The sequence below is a fragment of the Neophocaena asiaeorientalis genome, unplaced genomic scaffold, assembly GCF_003031525.2.
Source record: "Neophocaena asiaeorientalis asiaeorientalis breed wild unplaced genomic scaffold, Neophocaena_asiaeorientalis_V1.1 scaffold523, whole genome shotgun sequence".
In the NCBI taxonomy this organism is placed as follows: Eukaryota; Metazoa; Chordata; class Mammalia; order Artiodactyla; family Phocoenidae; genus Neophocaena; species Neophocaena asiaeorientalis.
Window position 1 is genome coordinate 392,867 of NW_020175436.1, and position 16,267 is coordinate 409,133.

The window sequence follows — 16,267 nt, forward strand, 5'->3', positions numbered from 1 at the left end:
CTTTACATCTTAGCTAAACAAATCAAGGTCAACATTTCTTACCATTACCTTGTTAACTATTTGTAGGCATCTTTGCCAACGATCTTCTGATCACAGACTCATCAATACCGCTTGTTCTCCTGAGATCAGAAACTGATCTGTTTTAGAAGTAGCGAATTTAGTATTGACAAAATACCATTAGTATTTTAGTTTGAGGTACCTGAAACTAAAAATCTCGAGTATTATAATAAACATATGGAGAGTATTCCATCCAAAAAGACTTCTCTGTCTCATCAGTGTCTCCTATCACCTAAACCTGATACCTAGTCTTTTATACAGCTGTCAGACTCTCTTGGCACTGCCACTCTGCTGGCACAGCCCGAAAGGATGCCAGTTAGGAATACAGATGTCCATAATTTGTGTGGGATGGACCCCCAGCTTTTGCTGTTGACACTGGTGACAGCTTTCATTTGTTTCTCAAAGTTGGTGTATCTGTATTTCAGCTCAAAGCTCCAGTAGGAGAGTCTGCGGATCTGAAAACTAAGCCATTGTAGACTAGAGCTCTCCTCGACTGGTACGCTTCAACTCAACGCAAAAGCAACAACCAATCATATTCACACAAATATCACTTATGACACGGTAGCTTTCATTCAAGGTGTCAAGAAAGGAGAAGTAAAGATCTATCGAAATTGCTTGCATTTTTTTAAGCGAAAGTAGTTTTTCACGCTTTGCCATTCCTCATTTTGTTTAGCGTGATCTCTAATTTTTGGTGAGGCCAGATCAATAAACGCAGACCAATTGGTGCGTGACAGCGTAGGTTCCCTTTTGAATCGTCCAATTAAACGGCAGTTTTCGCTGATTATACAGAAGTCGAAACGTGAGTAAAAAGTTTGTATGTCCCCTTGAAAACTACAAGAAAGTTTTAAGAACAAAAGCTACAACTGTGTGAGCAGTCCGCTCAGAGTACTCAAGAAAACGGATTGGCTTCCTCAAATTATATTTTCCTTCTCATTACCCCAAAGCACTCCCATGTCCCCCACTCTAATAATTTATACAAAGCAGGAGCTGAGTTGTAAAGAGCTCTTTCCTGCCTATAAAAGGCCACAGTGGGAGTTACCCTTTTGGTGGACACATCCGTTCATCTTCCTGTACAACTAATTTTCCAATAGAGGAGCTGTTTCTTTGGCATCAGAATGACAGCCTGTGGCAGGAGGATTTCTACCACCCTGATTTATTCTCACCACTGGGTTATTTTTACGCCTCTCTCCAAAATGTCTATGGCTCTTTGCAACATCACACTTTTAAAAAAAAAAAAATCCATCCTTCTCAAAGCTCTAGCTGTATGACTTAGTTGAATCAGAGGAATGACCAGCTTGGATACTACTGCCAGCCAGGCTTTCTCAGCTCATACCCAGGTGTTCCTACAAAGACCCTAAGCCTCATACAGGAGGGTAAAAGGAAAAGAGAAGTCAGAATGCAAAGGGTGTGGAATGACTAAATCATCTGCTCTTTGAAACAGGCGAGAATCCCGGTGTCTGTACTTGCTAGAGAATAATCACGTTGGTTGGAAACCTCCCTGTATGGATCAGGGTTGTTGCTTTGAAAACACACCCAATTCTACCATTAGTCAGACACATTTCCCCTCCATTTCAATGAGGATCGTGTACCTTCTAACTGAAGATGGGGCGTTTGGTAGTTTAATCTCAGTAAAGTTACAACAGGTAGCATTTACAGCCCACTCGACGTGGAAGACTCCGATACCTACTTACAAACATGCGTACACCAAGCTAAATAAAATGGCCTCGAAAATCCCTGTTATTTTGCCAAGTATGGAAAAAAATTCTTTATGACATTTTACATCTGGAAATGGAATTAAATTCATGATGTGCTTTTCCCTTATAACTGTTCAGTTGCTATATATGTTATTTCAGCTTTCCCAAAGCGTAACTATTATGTGGGATTTTATTTTCCACCTGTGGAAGGAGGAAAGAAACACAGAGACCACTAAAGGGACGGAGAAAATCAAGACAGACTTCTGGTTGTGGTGGGCAATCAGGTTTGGAGACCATATCTTGAGAAGAAATACTCCATTGATGTTTTTAAACACTGGTGAGTTCTCACATTCGACAAGGGGAATCTGATGAAACAATTAGCCTAAGCCTCCGTAATTCAACCCAGGCAAAGAACAAGCAAATTGGCTACTGCAAATTGTTTCTCCCTACCTCTTTATTCTTGGCACACATTACATTTTCAAGCCAGGTTGAAAGCCCGGATTTTTCTTTGTTACTAGACTTCAGAGTCTCCAAAATTACCTTTAAACACCTACCTACCCCGTAAGTATGGATTTTGTCATCCTTTTTTTTTTTAAGGAATTCCCAGCATTCTTAGCAATCGCTGGTGTTTCATATTCCCCAAGGTTACATTTTCTGTTCACTTGAGTATCAAGTAGCAAACGAGAGAACGCAAAGCTGATTGCTGCTGAGACAGATGTGGGGCGTTCTGGAGTTGCTCACAGCAAGGGAGGGGGCTGTGGCATTAATGACATAAGTCCCGAGAAGATACATTCGTAAGTCACCAGACAGCGCTGTGTTTCAGTGAGTCAGAGTTATTTTGTGATCTTCCAGGCACCATGCCACATGCAATGGAAGCCTACAGAAAACACTGTCATTACCTCAAGGCGTTTACCATGCAACTGATAAAGCAGAACAAACACTACACATAATTAGGAGATATTACTATGTGGTAATACATGATTGAGGGCTGAATTATGTGGCCACTGTATCCTCTAGGAGTCCAAAGGTAAGGAAATTAACCCGAACTGAAGGCAGTAACAAACAGTTTCATCAAGGAAATGAGATTCGAGATAGGGCCTTGAAGAGTTGATCAACTTTTATTATACAACTCAAGGGTACCAAAATGATTATTCTGGCAATAAAAAAAAAAAATTCTAACTGGCATAAGTGGAGCCGTATGCCAAAGGGCATGTCTGCTGGCATGTTTTGGCAAGTTTGGCTTAGGGTGGACACCTTTTAGGGCTTGTTTTTCAAAAACTAGTTGAATATGTACAGAAATCAAGTGGCAATTTTTTTATCCTGCCTTTTAGGTTATCAGGAAGCCCAAAGGTCATTAACCTGCTTTACAACCAAATTTCTCTTCATCTCAAAGGCCAGTGATGCTTGCTACATCTACCCTACATCACTTTATTCCATTGAGGGCAATGCTTGTCCCATCTGAAACGTATGCCAAGAGGGATGGTTATGGCCCAGGGCAGTATTTCACTAGCAAACATTTTGAGGCTCACAGCGGAGCCTTAACACATTCGATGCCGTTCTTGATTTGGCTGGGCCATTCTCTTTCACCAAACTCTGTCCCTAGGGACCTCGTGAATCACCTGTCATGCGTCAAAACCCAGGAGCACGTAGGCCCCATAAGCAGCTTAAGAATCTATGCACTGTTATTGTAAAACTAAGAAAGCTTTGCCTTCCAGGAAGTTCTGCATCTGATGGTCCTGGAAAATGTTCAAGGGTAGGTTTTAGTGCCCAAATCTGAGTCTCTTAAAATGTTGGAGCATTTAGGGTTTGCTTCCACCTCACTGAAATCTGCCATATCCTTTCCCAAGGGTTATATAGGCAACTACCTGCTTTTGTGTCTCTCCTTTTCTCCCACAAGTCATTCAAAACACAGTTCCTGTGTGAGTTGGTCAAAATTCTTAAACCCCGATTCTTGTCCCCATGTGAGATGCCAAAAGTAGGGGGTGATGGGGGTGGGCAGAAGGGTATACTGTCCAACAGGCAAGAGCTTGAAGTTACCCACAGAAAGCTTTTCCCAAGTTTAAAGCATTAGACTGGGCAAAAGATCCTCAGACCTTCAGAGGTTTTCTTCTGACTCCAAGTAGATAATTACTATTTCTTAACTTGGACTCGCTGGTTTGTGCTATCACCAGATAATGGACCCACCTGTTGATCAGAGACGCCATGAGTCAAGTGCTTTTCATTCCGTGCTTTAAAAGTGGGGCTCAGTAGCCCAGCAACCTTCACACGGTGGGTGAGATCACAGAGCCCCTGGGGTGGCTCTTGAACTGAGAGACTTGAACTGAAGAAACCTGCAGGCAGCTGGAACTGTATTAAATTTTTACCATTTGGAGTTAAACTCTCGTTTCCCTCTTCACGGGTGTGAGAGAAAGAGTCACCATTTTTTTTTTTTTATTTAAAGAAAATAGATGGTGATGCCATTAAAACGTTTTATATAAGAGCTGGGGTTTAAGAAGTCATACGGGTTTGTTGGATGGAGCTTGGCCCTGTTCCAAGGCATGAGTAGCCCTGCCCTTTGCTCTCACATCGTTTAGTCAAATAGATGAATAGCCGCCGCCCAGCTGTGTGGACTAGAGGCCCTGCCAGCCACGTGAACTTCTCCGTTGTTTTTGTGCAGTGATTGCATCCAGCACGTTGCAGTAACAGGCTGTAGGCCTCCCACATTATCCAACTACCCTGATGACGTCAGTCCGTCCTCACACGCCTCACTTCGTTTCTCCATTCTGATGGAGGAGATCTTGGTGTCTTCCCACCACCGTGCATGTCTGCTTTCTTCCTCAGAGGTCTGCGAGACCTGCTAGATGTGTCTTTGCAAAGCACCAACCCCTCCCTCACCTCCTCCGGGACCCCCTCAGAAGGCCCTTCTAGCAGGCCCCTCCTGGGGTTGTACACAGATCCCTATAATCAAACAGGAATCAATTCAGCACTGATGCCTCTCCCAACCTGACCCTGGAAATGACTTTTCTTTCACCTGAAAGAATGTATGCACCCCTCCACACCTCTTGAATTCTTATCTTTTGAAGCAAAAGATGGCAAGAACTGTTGATGTATCTCCATTCTCTCCCTGACATAGCTATATAACAAAATGATTGGTGGACCTCATCTAAAAAGGGAATCATTAGGGGTGAACTTGAGACACCCCCAGAAAAGTTCAGCAAATGCTAGGAAGAATCTTTATCCCAATAACAAGAAAGCTACACGTTGGAATGAAGGAATTCATTTAAAATGATTCTAGGGTTGGAGATTCAAGGCACCTGCTACCAACTCCAGAAAGAGTAATGTTGCAGTTGGTGCCGCCCATGTGACGGGAAATACTGCAGTCTTCTACAGTGGTCAGGTCTGTTTAAAACAGAGTCCTTTTGAGGCAGGGCGGGGTGGGGGAATTGGCAAGGCCTCTAAGCTTCCCAGTCTCAAGTACGTGATCTGCTGACACGTGTCCTATTATAGCTGATGCTGTGGAAAACTCTGAAAGCTATTGGGAAGAGCATCCACACTTGCTATTATTACAATGGCAGGTAGCACTGGGCTCCCATACCATCTGGACTTGGCCACACCGCTGAGTCCCAGCAGGCAATACAAGGACAACTGGCACCAGGGCCCCTGCGCTTCCAGTCAGTTCACTTGAAGACCTCAGAGAAGCAGAGCTAAGCTATGTAAATCACTCATTTATCTCACTTTCCTTGTCTCCCCGCTAGGATGTAAGTCCCACGAGGGTGAGGAATGTTCTCTGTTTTGCTTGCTGGTGTATCTGCAGCACCTAGGATAGTGGCTGGCTCACAGAATTTCCTCGATAGTATTGGTGGGTGAATGAATCAATGAATGAGGGCATCTGTGTTTTCACTCTGACTTGGAGCAGACCCAGCCAGCCTGTCTATGAGAGTGAACTGGCAACAAAAGCCCTGATTGTTGTCAACTTCTGCTGTGTTTCAGGATTTGAATGTGGGTAATGACAACATGCCTGACTCTTCCAAGAAAGTGGCTTGATTTTCTCCTGGATTTTCCAACTGTCTGCTCTCCACCCACGATGCAGAGAAATAAAGAACGGGGTACGTTATGTCTTAACAGGCCTGTCAGCTTAAACTATACATAAATTTCTTTTCCTTTCCTTCACCGCGCTGTTAATCTGCGTGTTTCAACTAATTGTTCCATTTCAAGGAGGGCAGAAGTGATTTTCTGCCTTAATGGTCCATGGATTCAGATACTTTGGGGGCCCTTTTCTTATTTTCCTTCCTCCCTTTCTCCCTCCCTCCCTCCCTTCCTTCCTTCCTTCCTTCCTATCTTTTTCCTTTCTTTCTCTTAAAACTTCATTTAATAGGGCTTCCCTGGTTGCACAGTGGTTAAGAATCCACCTGCCAGTGCAGGGGACATGGGTTGGAGCCCTGGTCTGGGAAGATCCCACATGCCACGGAGCAACTAAGCCCGCGAGCCACAACTACTGAGCCCATGCGCCACAACTACTGAAGTCCGCGCACCTAGAGCCCGTGCTTGGCAACAAGAGAAGCCACCGCAATGGGAAGCCCGCGCACCGCAACAAAGAGTAGCCCCTGCTCTCTGCAACTAGAGAAAGCCCACGAGCAGCAACGAAGACCCACGCGGCAATGATAAATAAATAAATAAATAAATTCATTAAAAAAATTCATTTAATAATGAATTTTTTGAGCTCCACAGAGTGACTGGCATTGGGGAGAGATACAAAAATAAATAAAAACATACAGATTATCCTCAAGTAGCACACAGGCTATTAGACAAATAATAATTGGAAGACAATGTGATCAATGGCATAGTAGAAGCCTGTAGAGAAGTATGTTGGCCAATAGGTCTGCCAGAAAATGCCTCACTAAAGAGGTGACACTCAGGTGTAGGCTTGAAGCATGAGCAGAAGTCACAGACTGGTGAGGAGTGAAGGGTTCCCAGGCAGAGGGGCGAACATGTGAGAAGTTTCCAAGCGATATTCCGTGGAATAGAAATCAGTGAGGTGTGCCTGATGGGTGGGGGAATGTATGGAAGCGTCAGGAGGGGCGCATGGCAGAAGCCCTGCCTGGTATGAAGCTACTTCTCAGCCATGCCTTCTAAAATCTGAGCTTTTGTCCATGGACAGGAGATATTTATAACCTACTTGAAGCAGAGGAGTGACATGTTCTAAAAGATCACTTTGGCAGCCGTGCTGAGGATGCATTAGACAAGGAAGGAGGAGAGGCAAGGGCCTATTGCAGTGTTTCAGGAGAGAGAGGTGGATTTTACAGATACTTAGGAGGAAGATACGGATCAGGGAGGAAGCACTGAGTTCTGCTGTGAGCACACGCTCACTAGGCATCCAAGGGAAGATGCCCAGGAGGGAGGCAGAGCTGGGTGTCTGCAGCTCCAGGGAAGGGGGAGGTCTGAGGATGTGGATCCCGGAGCAGGTGGTCTTTAAAGCCAAGAGAACGGGAAGACCATCAGGGTGAGTCCTAAGTGGACAGGTCCCCATTGTAAGGGTTAAGTTACATGGAGGGAGCCCAATGGGTGTTAGATGAATTTCATCTCTTTAGATCAAGGGTCCGTGGAATTCTCAGAGATGTCTTAAGAGGTCTCGGAACCCCTGAAATTTTAAGCAAAATTTTGTTGAAATGTAGCTTTTTACTGGGACAAAACTACAGCTCATACCAAATTCTCAAAGGGGTCTGAGCACCCCCCCCAATAAAAAGGGTTAAAACCCTTGCGTTTCGATAAATATTTTATATGCCCATGTTACTTAGGACTTGAACTGAATGAAAGAGAGATTTGGTTCAGATTGGAAAATAAGTTTGATATAATGATTTTGTTCTCATTTGATCATTTCTGGAGAAAGAATTTAGGTTCCACCGATGTCTGGGGGATAGTGGAAAGAGAAGGGGTGAGAGAGGAGAGAGAGTTTGGCTGGATTCATGATTTGGTTAGAAATATTTTGTATTTTTATCCTGCTCAGATCAAATCTCCACACAAAAACAAAACAAAACAAAACAAATCAAAAAACCTTCAGATTAAATCTACGTTTGATCATATAACAAAAGTAGAGAATCGAAGTTATTTGTCCACATGGTTTAAAATGATCACATTTGTCATTCTGAATGATATATACGTATATTCTAGGAATTCCTAAGCTACCATTCCTTTAGATCACTCTCATGGTTACCTACCATCTCTGGTTTTGTTTCATACTTTGAACTTGATCCAAACTTTTCACTTGACCATTACAGCACATAGTCAAGCCTTTCTCCATGTAAAAGATCTTTCATGGAAGGCTATACCTGTCATAGAATCTGAGTATGGTATAAAAACTGTCAATTCTTTTGTGAATCAAAGGATACTGTGAAGAAAGTGAAAAGCCAATGATAGAATGAGAAAAATATTTGCAGATCATTTATCCGATAAGAGCCTGGTATTCCGAATACATAAAGACCTCTTACAACTCAACAATTAAAAAAGTAAACCAATTTGAGAATAGGCAAAAGATTTGAATAGAGATTTCTCCAGAGAAGATCCACAAATGGCCAAAAAGTACATGAAAAGATGCTCAAATCATTAGCCATTAGGGAAAGACAAATCAAAGCCATAATGAGATACCACTTCACACTTACAGGATGGCGAGGATATCTTCTTTTTAAACAGGAAATAACAAGTAGTGGAAAAGATATGGAGAAACTGGGACCTTCACACATCAGTGATGGGAATGTAAAATGGTGCAGCCACTGTGGAAAACAGCTTGGCAGTTCCTCAAAAAGTTAAATCTGGAGTTACCATACGACCCAGAAATTCTACTCTTAGGTATATACTCAAGATATCAAAAACATGTTCACAAAATAGCTTGTACATAAATGTTCATAACAGCATGATTTATAAAAGCCAGAAAGTAGAAACAACCCAAATGTCCATCAACTGATGTACAGATAAACAAAATGTGGTATATTCTTACAATGGAATATTATTCAGCCATAAAAATATTATTCACCCCAAAAAAAAGAAATACTGACACATGCTACAATATGGATGGACCTTGAAAACATTATGCTAAGTGAAAGAAACCAGACACAAAAGGCCACATATTGTATCATTCCATTTACAGGAAATGTCCAGAATAGACATATCTGTAGAGACGGAAAGTAGATTAGTGGTTGTCAGTGGGTGGACAGAAAAGGGAATTGGGAAGTATGGGGTTTCCTTCTGGGATGACGGAAATGTTCTGGAATGATATGGTGGTAATTGTTGCACAACACTGTGAATATACTAAAAGCCACTGGATCACACACTTTAAAATGGTCTAAATGATGAATATATGAATTTTATCTCAATAAAAAAACGCAAAAATATTTCTTCCAGTTGACTTTAGCCCTACCCCAGAAATGAGACAGTCCTAGAATCCACAAACTTAAAAAAAAAATCTTTTCCCTCGTCTTTGCAAAAGTCAAGTACATTCACATAGGATGGGAATTCCTCGTATTTTGAGATGAACGATATTTATTCTAAGCCTGTTAGAAAATTCAGGCACATTAAAAATTTCACTTAGTAAATAACCGGAGAAGTAGAGGAAGTATTACATGCATCTGCTTAGTGAATACATTTCTAAAATTTGGGATAAATAAAATAAAATACATAAAATGACAAGGCGTTCTATTTAAAGCCTCCTTAGAAGTGTCTTCTCAAATTTAAAACTCTTTGGAAGGGATGATAGAGAATAAGGGGGGATAGGAATCTAAGCTTCTTTCCCTGCCTCTTGTTTCTTCCAGACGTGAAAGCTAAGCTTTGGTCATCTGGGCACTTTGGAATTCTTTTGAATTTCACTCTGGTTTTGCACAATGTTCCTGCTTGACCCCCCCCACCCCGCCCCATGAAAATCATTTCATTTCTATTTGTCTTCTTATCATGCAGCAGGGGAAGAGTCTGCAGGATGGAGAGCTGTGGTTTAACTTGTTCAGGCGAGGCTCGTATTAGCGCTACACGGCAAACAAAAAAAATTGTCCCGGTCACAGCAAGATAGTTTGATACCCATGATGCGGTGAAAAAACATTACAGGAATTTTTGTTTTTCAAGGTCGTGCTCACTGGCCTTGCATGTACCCATCTCTCCTATTAACTCTTTAATGACTCTGCTGCTAAACCACAGAAGCTCTTTGAGCAAAAGGCAGGAGCAGCTACATCATTTGTGGGACCCAGTGTAAGATGAATATGTGCGGCCCCTTGTTCAGAAATTATTCAGAATTTAGAAAAAGGCAACAGCAAAGCATAAACCTAGCAGCTGTACACACTGCAAACCCAGGGTCCGGTGGAAAGAGTTGGATCAGACGCATCCTCCTGGCTCTGGGTTGCACCACCTCCTTCCCGTGATTAGAGGCGAGTTACTTAAACTCCCAGAACCTCACTTTCCCCACCTGAAACGTACGGCTAATAATCCCCATCTCTCATCTCTCACGTTGCTGCCAGGATGTTTTTTTTTTTTTAAGTCTCAAGCCTGAATAATATTGTTTAACATGTTTTCCATTTTTCTATGGGGAAAGGAGCGGGAGGTATTTCAATTGGGCGTGAGTGGCAGGAAAGCCATTTGGTGGATTAAACGTGGGTCCTTCAAAGATGAAGGAAAGGGGGCCAAGAGGGGCTGCTTTCCTTGCATCTCCAACCTGACACACTTTGCCTCGCTCTGGGTTTTTATTAGCTTGTATCCCCAGTACATCAGTGGCAGGGGTGATGAAACCGGTGGCAGATTTAACCCAGGCAGCTGGGTTACTGTCCCGTGGGTCTTGTTGTCATGCTGAGATCTTAAAGTGACCACGGCTGCTTGGTCTGCTGCTCTCCCAGACACTCGGAGAGAGACCACTGAATAGTTAATCGGTGGCAAAGGAAAGGAAGAGGCTGTTGCTTGCAGAAAGCACAGAGAAGCTGCTTTGAAAAATCCCAAGGTGGCTGAGTATCAAGAACGCTGTTCCTGCTTGTGGGCAGCTGTGTGTGCGAAGGGCAGCCTGAGGGCTTAAAATCAAATCTCCAGCCTGGGTTGGTGCCCCTCCCCTGGGGCTCTGGCAATGCAGGCAGAAGGCCTTAAACACTACAAAATGAAGAAACCCTCAGTACTATCTGAAGAGGGCGGTCATTTACAGTTATCTTTTTTGTTGTTAGCAGCATCCGCGAATAATGTTTTCTAAGGGGGGAAAGAAAAAAAAGAAAGGAAAAGAAAAAAAGAGTGCTAAGGAGAAAGAAAACAGGATGACTTATTTACCAGGAAAGAACGGCAGGCCCCTTACCTGAAACCTTCTCATGTCCCTTGGGTTTCCTGCTGTTTTCAAACAATTCTGATTGCACTTGAGGAAAAATTTTAAAAAGAATCTGTGAAGAGAAAGCAAGGTGTTACCTTTTTAAGTAAACATGTTTTAGGAGAGAATATATCTGCATTATATTAGATTTGATTGGAAAGTGATTGGATTTCAGGTCTGGGGAATTTCAGCCAGCCCTGCCTGTGAAGGAACGTAGCTGACCCACTGCAGTTCGCAAATTTGGATGTTTTTGGTCCCAAGTTGGCTCCATCACTGTTGACGGCTGCGAAGTGGCTCACAAACTGGGCTCTGGTTTGTACACCCGCCCCCGAGTGGCTAGGGCATGCTCTCTCCAAAAAAGAGAGACAGAGAGAGAGAAAAGAAGAAAAAAAGGCTTCACAAGCAGCAGTGACTCCTGCTGTACAAAATTAGCTTGCTCCAGAGGGTTAAAAGTGGCATGACTTAGCCCAGAATCCCAGGGTTTGTCACGTATGTGGCTTTCCGCTGGCCACACACATCTTCATGCACACATACCTCACACGTAAACCCTCACACACAAAGGGGGCCTGATATTTTCAACTGGTGGATATAAAATCAGAAAATAATGTTACTGTCCAAAGACAGTCAGTCTGTGCAGGTATATGCTGGGGGTTTTATGATTAATAACAAGTGTGAATGTCCTTTCAGACCTTCTGTAGATTATCCAGAAATATACAAAGGCACAGAATAATGGTCTGAGGTTATCATTTGTAAGACATATTTTTAAGCCAATATTCTCCTAGATAACCTTTTTTGTGCACTTTTAAAATTGGGCTTCTTTGATCAGATGAGTACAGAAACCAAGAAAAATGGCAGAAGTGGTCTTTTCAGCCATTTACCTATTTAATGTTTGGAATGTTGTTTCGAAATACGATAAGTTTTTCATTTATTTCACTTGCAGAGTCCTTTTCCTTAAAAAAAAAAAAAAAAAATTTCACTTGCAGAGTCCTTTTCTTAAAAAAAAAAAAAAAATCCAGCTTTTGCAGCGTTAAAGTCCCAGGTGAGCAAGGCCTATTTCCCTTTCTGTTACTATGACAACGAAATTTTACCGCAGTCCCAAAGTCCCTTCAGAACTCTACCATCCACGCCTTGAATTAGAACTTTAAAGGAAAAGATATACATTTTTTCCCCAGGATTTACCAACAAAAATAAGTAGAAATCAACAATGCTTCCAAAAATTCTATTTTAAAGCAACGGTTGGTGAGATGCCGTCGTGGTGGCCTTCTGTTTATTTTTATTTCTTTAACAATCACAAGAAAGAATTAGAGAGCACGCCAATTAATTGTATTTAGCACTTAAAAAAAGAAAACCTGATGGGGAGATAAACAGTAAATGATGAAAGAGGAGAGAAGAGGAATTGCCCTTTCAGAGCATTTTCTCTAGATTTGCTAAAAATATTTGGCCAAGTGTTCCTGACCCCTATCTATAAATAAGGTTGGGTGTGAATTTGGAAAGAATAGCTAAATGTTTTTTTTTCATAATTTTATAGCATCTGCTTTTCACTTCTCTCTTTGCATCCTTACTGGGGGGTGGGGGTGGGGGCTAAGCATTGCTTCCTGGGCCATGAAGGTGTCCAGGGCCTTTATCCGAGGTACCAGGCAGAGAATAACAAGGCAGAAGAAGCACTCCTTGCTGCTTTATGCAGTGTTCACATTCACAGCCTGCCCCTGCTTTCGAAAGTGCAGTGGGGCGTCTGTCCAGAGCAGCCGGAGCGCGTTAGAAAGGAGAGCTGCTTGTATTTAAGAACAGATTGGTCAAAATTCAAACATTTTCTTTCTTAAGGCAAAGCATTCTTTCACTTGTGCCTTCCTAGCGGGGTCACCTACAGCAACTTAAAATGCCTGGAGATGCTCTCACAAAAGACTTAAAACTGGCCTTTTCCTCACTTGAGTCTCTTTCCAAACAATAACCCCTGCCCTCACACCACCTTTGCCCTCCAACACCCGCCCCTCCCCCATGAGTGATTTACATCTTTTCCCCTACTAAAACCAAATTTTCTTTTTCTCACAAATTCCTTGGTTTTGGGCAAGTTTTAGCGCAACTGGACTCCTTAGAAAGCATTCTGTGTGTTATACTTCCCCTCACCTACCCACCCCCCTCACCTTCTCGAAAACGTATCTGTTGAAAACATTAATGTTCATGAAGGCATTATTATATGAATGGTATGAAAGTGCAAAGGAGATAAATGTTTACATAAAATCAAATTGATTTAGGGGAAGAAGGGGCCCGCTGAAAGGCTTTATTCATTTTAAATTACGACCCTTAACAGTTCTTTGGCTAGAAAACACCCAGTGTTGACTCTTTTGCGGGCCTGGGGTCTGAGTTTGGAACCTACCCAGCCCCCTGCACACTAAGGATATAACATCCTGTTCACAAAGGGGAAGCGAGGGGTGGAGGAGGGAGGGAGGAGGGGGAGAGAGAAAGAAAATTCTCTTACATTGTATAGTACTTTCTAAAAGAAGGCGTAGCTACTTCTAAATGGCTAGCACCAGAAATTATGACCTGTGTATTTTAGATGTGGACCTAGAAATCAATTTAAAGGAATTCTGGGGCTTACTGACATCTCCATTTTTTTTCTCTTCCTTTTACTGATGTCTCCCACTTTCCTCCCCTTCAGCCCCTCCACCCTCTATGCTCAGGGGCTTGGTACAGAACCCTCTACTAACCATCCCATCCATTAACCATAGGGTAACTTGCAGGGAATAAATCTCCTGGGTCTAGATCCCTCTGAAGCCTGGAAAATGTCAGCTCTCTCCACTCAGCAACGGGAAACCAAAATGAATTACAAGGTTCAGACCAAATGTGCAGAGACTCATCAGGATGGAAGTTGTAATTTTCACTTTCTCCACACAGTGTTGACTCCAGAAATATTCTAACCACTTAGCATGGTACACTCTACAAGGCTTCTGATCTCATTCCTTAAGAGTGAATGCTAACGGCGACAGGTATATCCTTGTTTTATTAGAGAAAGAGGAATAGAGAGTGGGGTCCAAATCTGAATTCAAGCCCTCAGCTTTCACTCTGGTTCCTGGGTCAAGTGAGGCAACAGAACAGACCCAAAGGCAGTCCTTCACTGCACTGATATCTATTAAATGCTGACAGTGTACTAGTCTTGAACTGCTGCCAACTAACTATGTAACCAAGTTACTTTGCTCCTCTAGGCCTCAGTTTCTTTGACTGTTAAAAGGAGGGTTTAACTGGATTATCTCTAGGGTTTCTTCCAACCTTATTATTCTATGATTGCAAAGAAAAATGTGTAGAGTTGACGACCCTCCAGAAATGGTGACATTGGAAGAAGAAACCACTGGAAACAAAAGTCTGTGACTTATTGAAGTCCAAGTGGGGGTGTGTGCGGGGGGTTTCTGAAAGAGAGAACAAACCCCCTGATAGAAGAGTAAGCGAGGACAGCTGATGGGTGGAAAGTGGGGCATCTTGGCTGATGCCTTGGCCAGAGCTGGTGGGACCCAGAGGTTGATGGGCCGGTTGTTGAGTGAGAGGCACCACTCTCTTAGGATCCTTTCTCTGTGCTTCAGCAGCAGGAGAAGGTAGCTCAGGAATATCACAGATCAGAGCCATCTCTGTCCCTGCTTACCATCCTGTGTGGTCCAGAAGCTGAAGGGTACAGGGGTCACCGAGCGCGGGAAAGAAGGTTTGCCAAATGTCAGCTCCATGCCACACTCTGAGCTACGTGCTTGATATCCAACGCCTCATTTATTTCTCACAACTGTACGAGTGACGAACCCTCTCACAGCCAGGAAAAACAAAGGCGCCAAGAATTTAAGAAATTTGGCCCAAGATCACATCCCTCGTCAGTGGCAGAAACAAGGATTCTGAACCTGGGTCTTTCCGGCAGCAAGCTCCACCGGGCGTTCTATGTTTCCTGCACCAATTACATTGTCGTGATGGTTGCACAGCTCTCTCAGTATAGTAAAAGCCGTTGAATGATACGCTGTGAATGGGTGAACTTTATAGTATGTAAACTATACCTCGATATAACTGTTTAAAAAGAAACTTCAGAAAACATAGTCTGAAAAAAATCAAAAACAACCCCAAAAAACCCATGAAGGATTCTGGTTCCTTGGCGAGGGAGAGAGAGGACTGTAGTATCCCAAAAGGAAAACATGAGGTCAAAGATAGCTGGCGTGGAAGTAAATCCTTACCACTGAAACCCCCTGATGAATTCATTCATTTACTCATTTGGCCGATTATTAAGTGTGGAGTATGTGCCATAAAGGATCAGCAGAATGGCAAACAAGATGGACAAAATCTTGCCCTCATGGAGCACACAAGCAAACTATTTGAAAAATGCTTCTTCAGTTTCTGAGATGAGCCTGGAGTCCCCTGAATACAGGTCTGAATAAGATCCCAGAGGATTACCTAGTACCCAAGAAATCTCTTCTCCTCCTAATCTCTGGAATATTAGAACACTCGGCATTGTTCAAGAACACAATAAAAAGCTCCTAGGTGGCTCTAGACATGTCCTGAGCCCACCCCAAATAAAAACTGAGACTCAAACTAGATGTACAAGTAGGGTGCAGAGCTCAGGTCCAGTGGTGGGGTCAGTGGGCAATCTCTAAATCACAGGAAGGGTAACTACTCTATCTATATTCATGCCAGACTTCGAGATTATAGCCAATGATCTAGTACGAAACGCAGCATTACTATTTCTCCAGGATTGTGGAAGAGGCCATTCAATTGACCTCCAATTAGAAGCCCAAGATCTAGCGCCTTCTAAAAAATTATAATACAAAAAATCTTTCGGAAAGCACTGTGGAAGGCACAAAGTCTTCTTTCAAGAAAAAAATTAGATAGGAGTGTATATCAAAAGAATGTGAACTTGTCACTAGTAACAGCTACCATTATGCAGAGCCTTACCCTATGCAAAATAACATGTAAAGTACCTTTCACTTTGCAATTTCATTCCTTATTCCCTTAAAAAAAATTCTACTTCCATCTACCCTGGAAACAGCTTCTGTGATGACATGGCCACATCTTATACACCATGGAGATGGGAACATCCCCACACTCTCCAAGGGCCAAGAACGGGGATGCTGTATCTGGTTCTCTTTCTGCCACAACGGCCACATATGCAGGTTGGATCACTAAAGGCTGAGCCATATATAGAGTTGATAAACCATGTAGGTGCTTAAAGGTCTATGTCTATTGATTTTTGAGGAAGACA

General features: G+C 42.8%; 1 protein-coding gene across 4 annotated transcripts in view; it reads right to left on the reverse strand.

Moving 5' to 3' along the window:
• The window catches only part of EBF2 (EBF transcription factor 2), a 190,266-nt gene that overhangs the window by 44,256 nt on the left and 129,743 nt on the right, over window positions 1–16,267 (reverse strand). For all 4 annotated transcript variants that reach the window (XM_024767728.1, XM_024767731.1, XM_024767730.1 and 1 more), the window contains one exon: window positions 11,038–11,119. In XM_024767728.1, coding sequence (XP_024623496.1) covers window positions 11,038–11,119 — 82 coding nt within the window. The remainder of the gene's footprint in view (window positions 1–11,037; window positions 11,120–16,267) is intronic.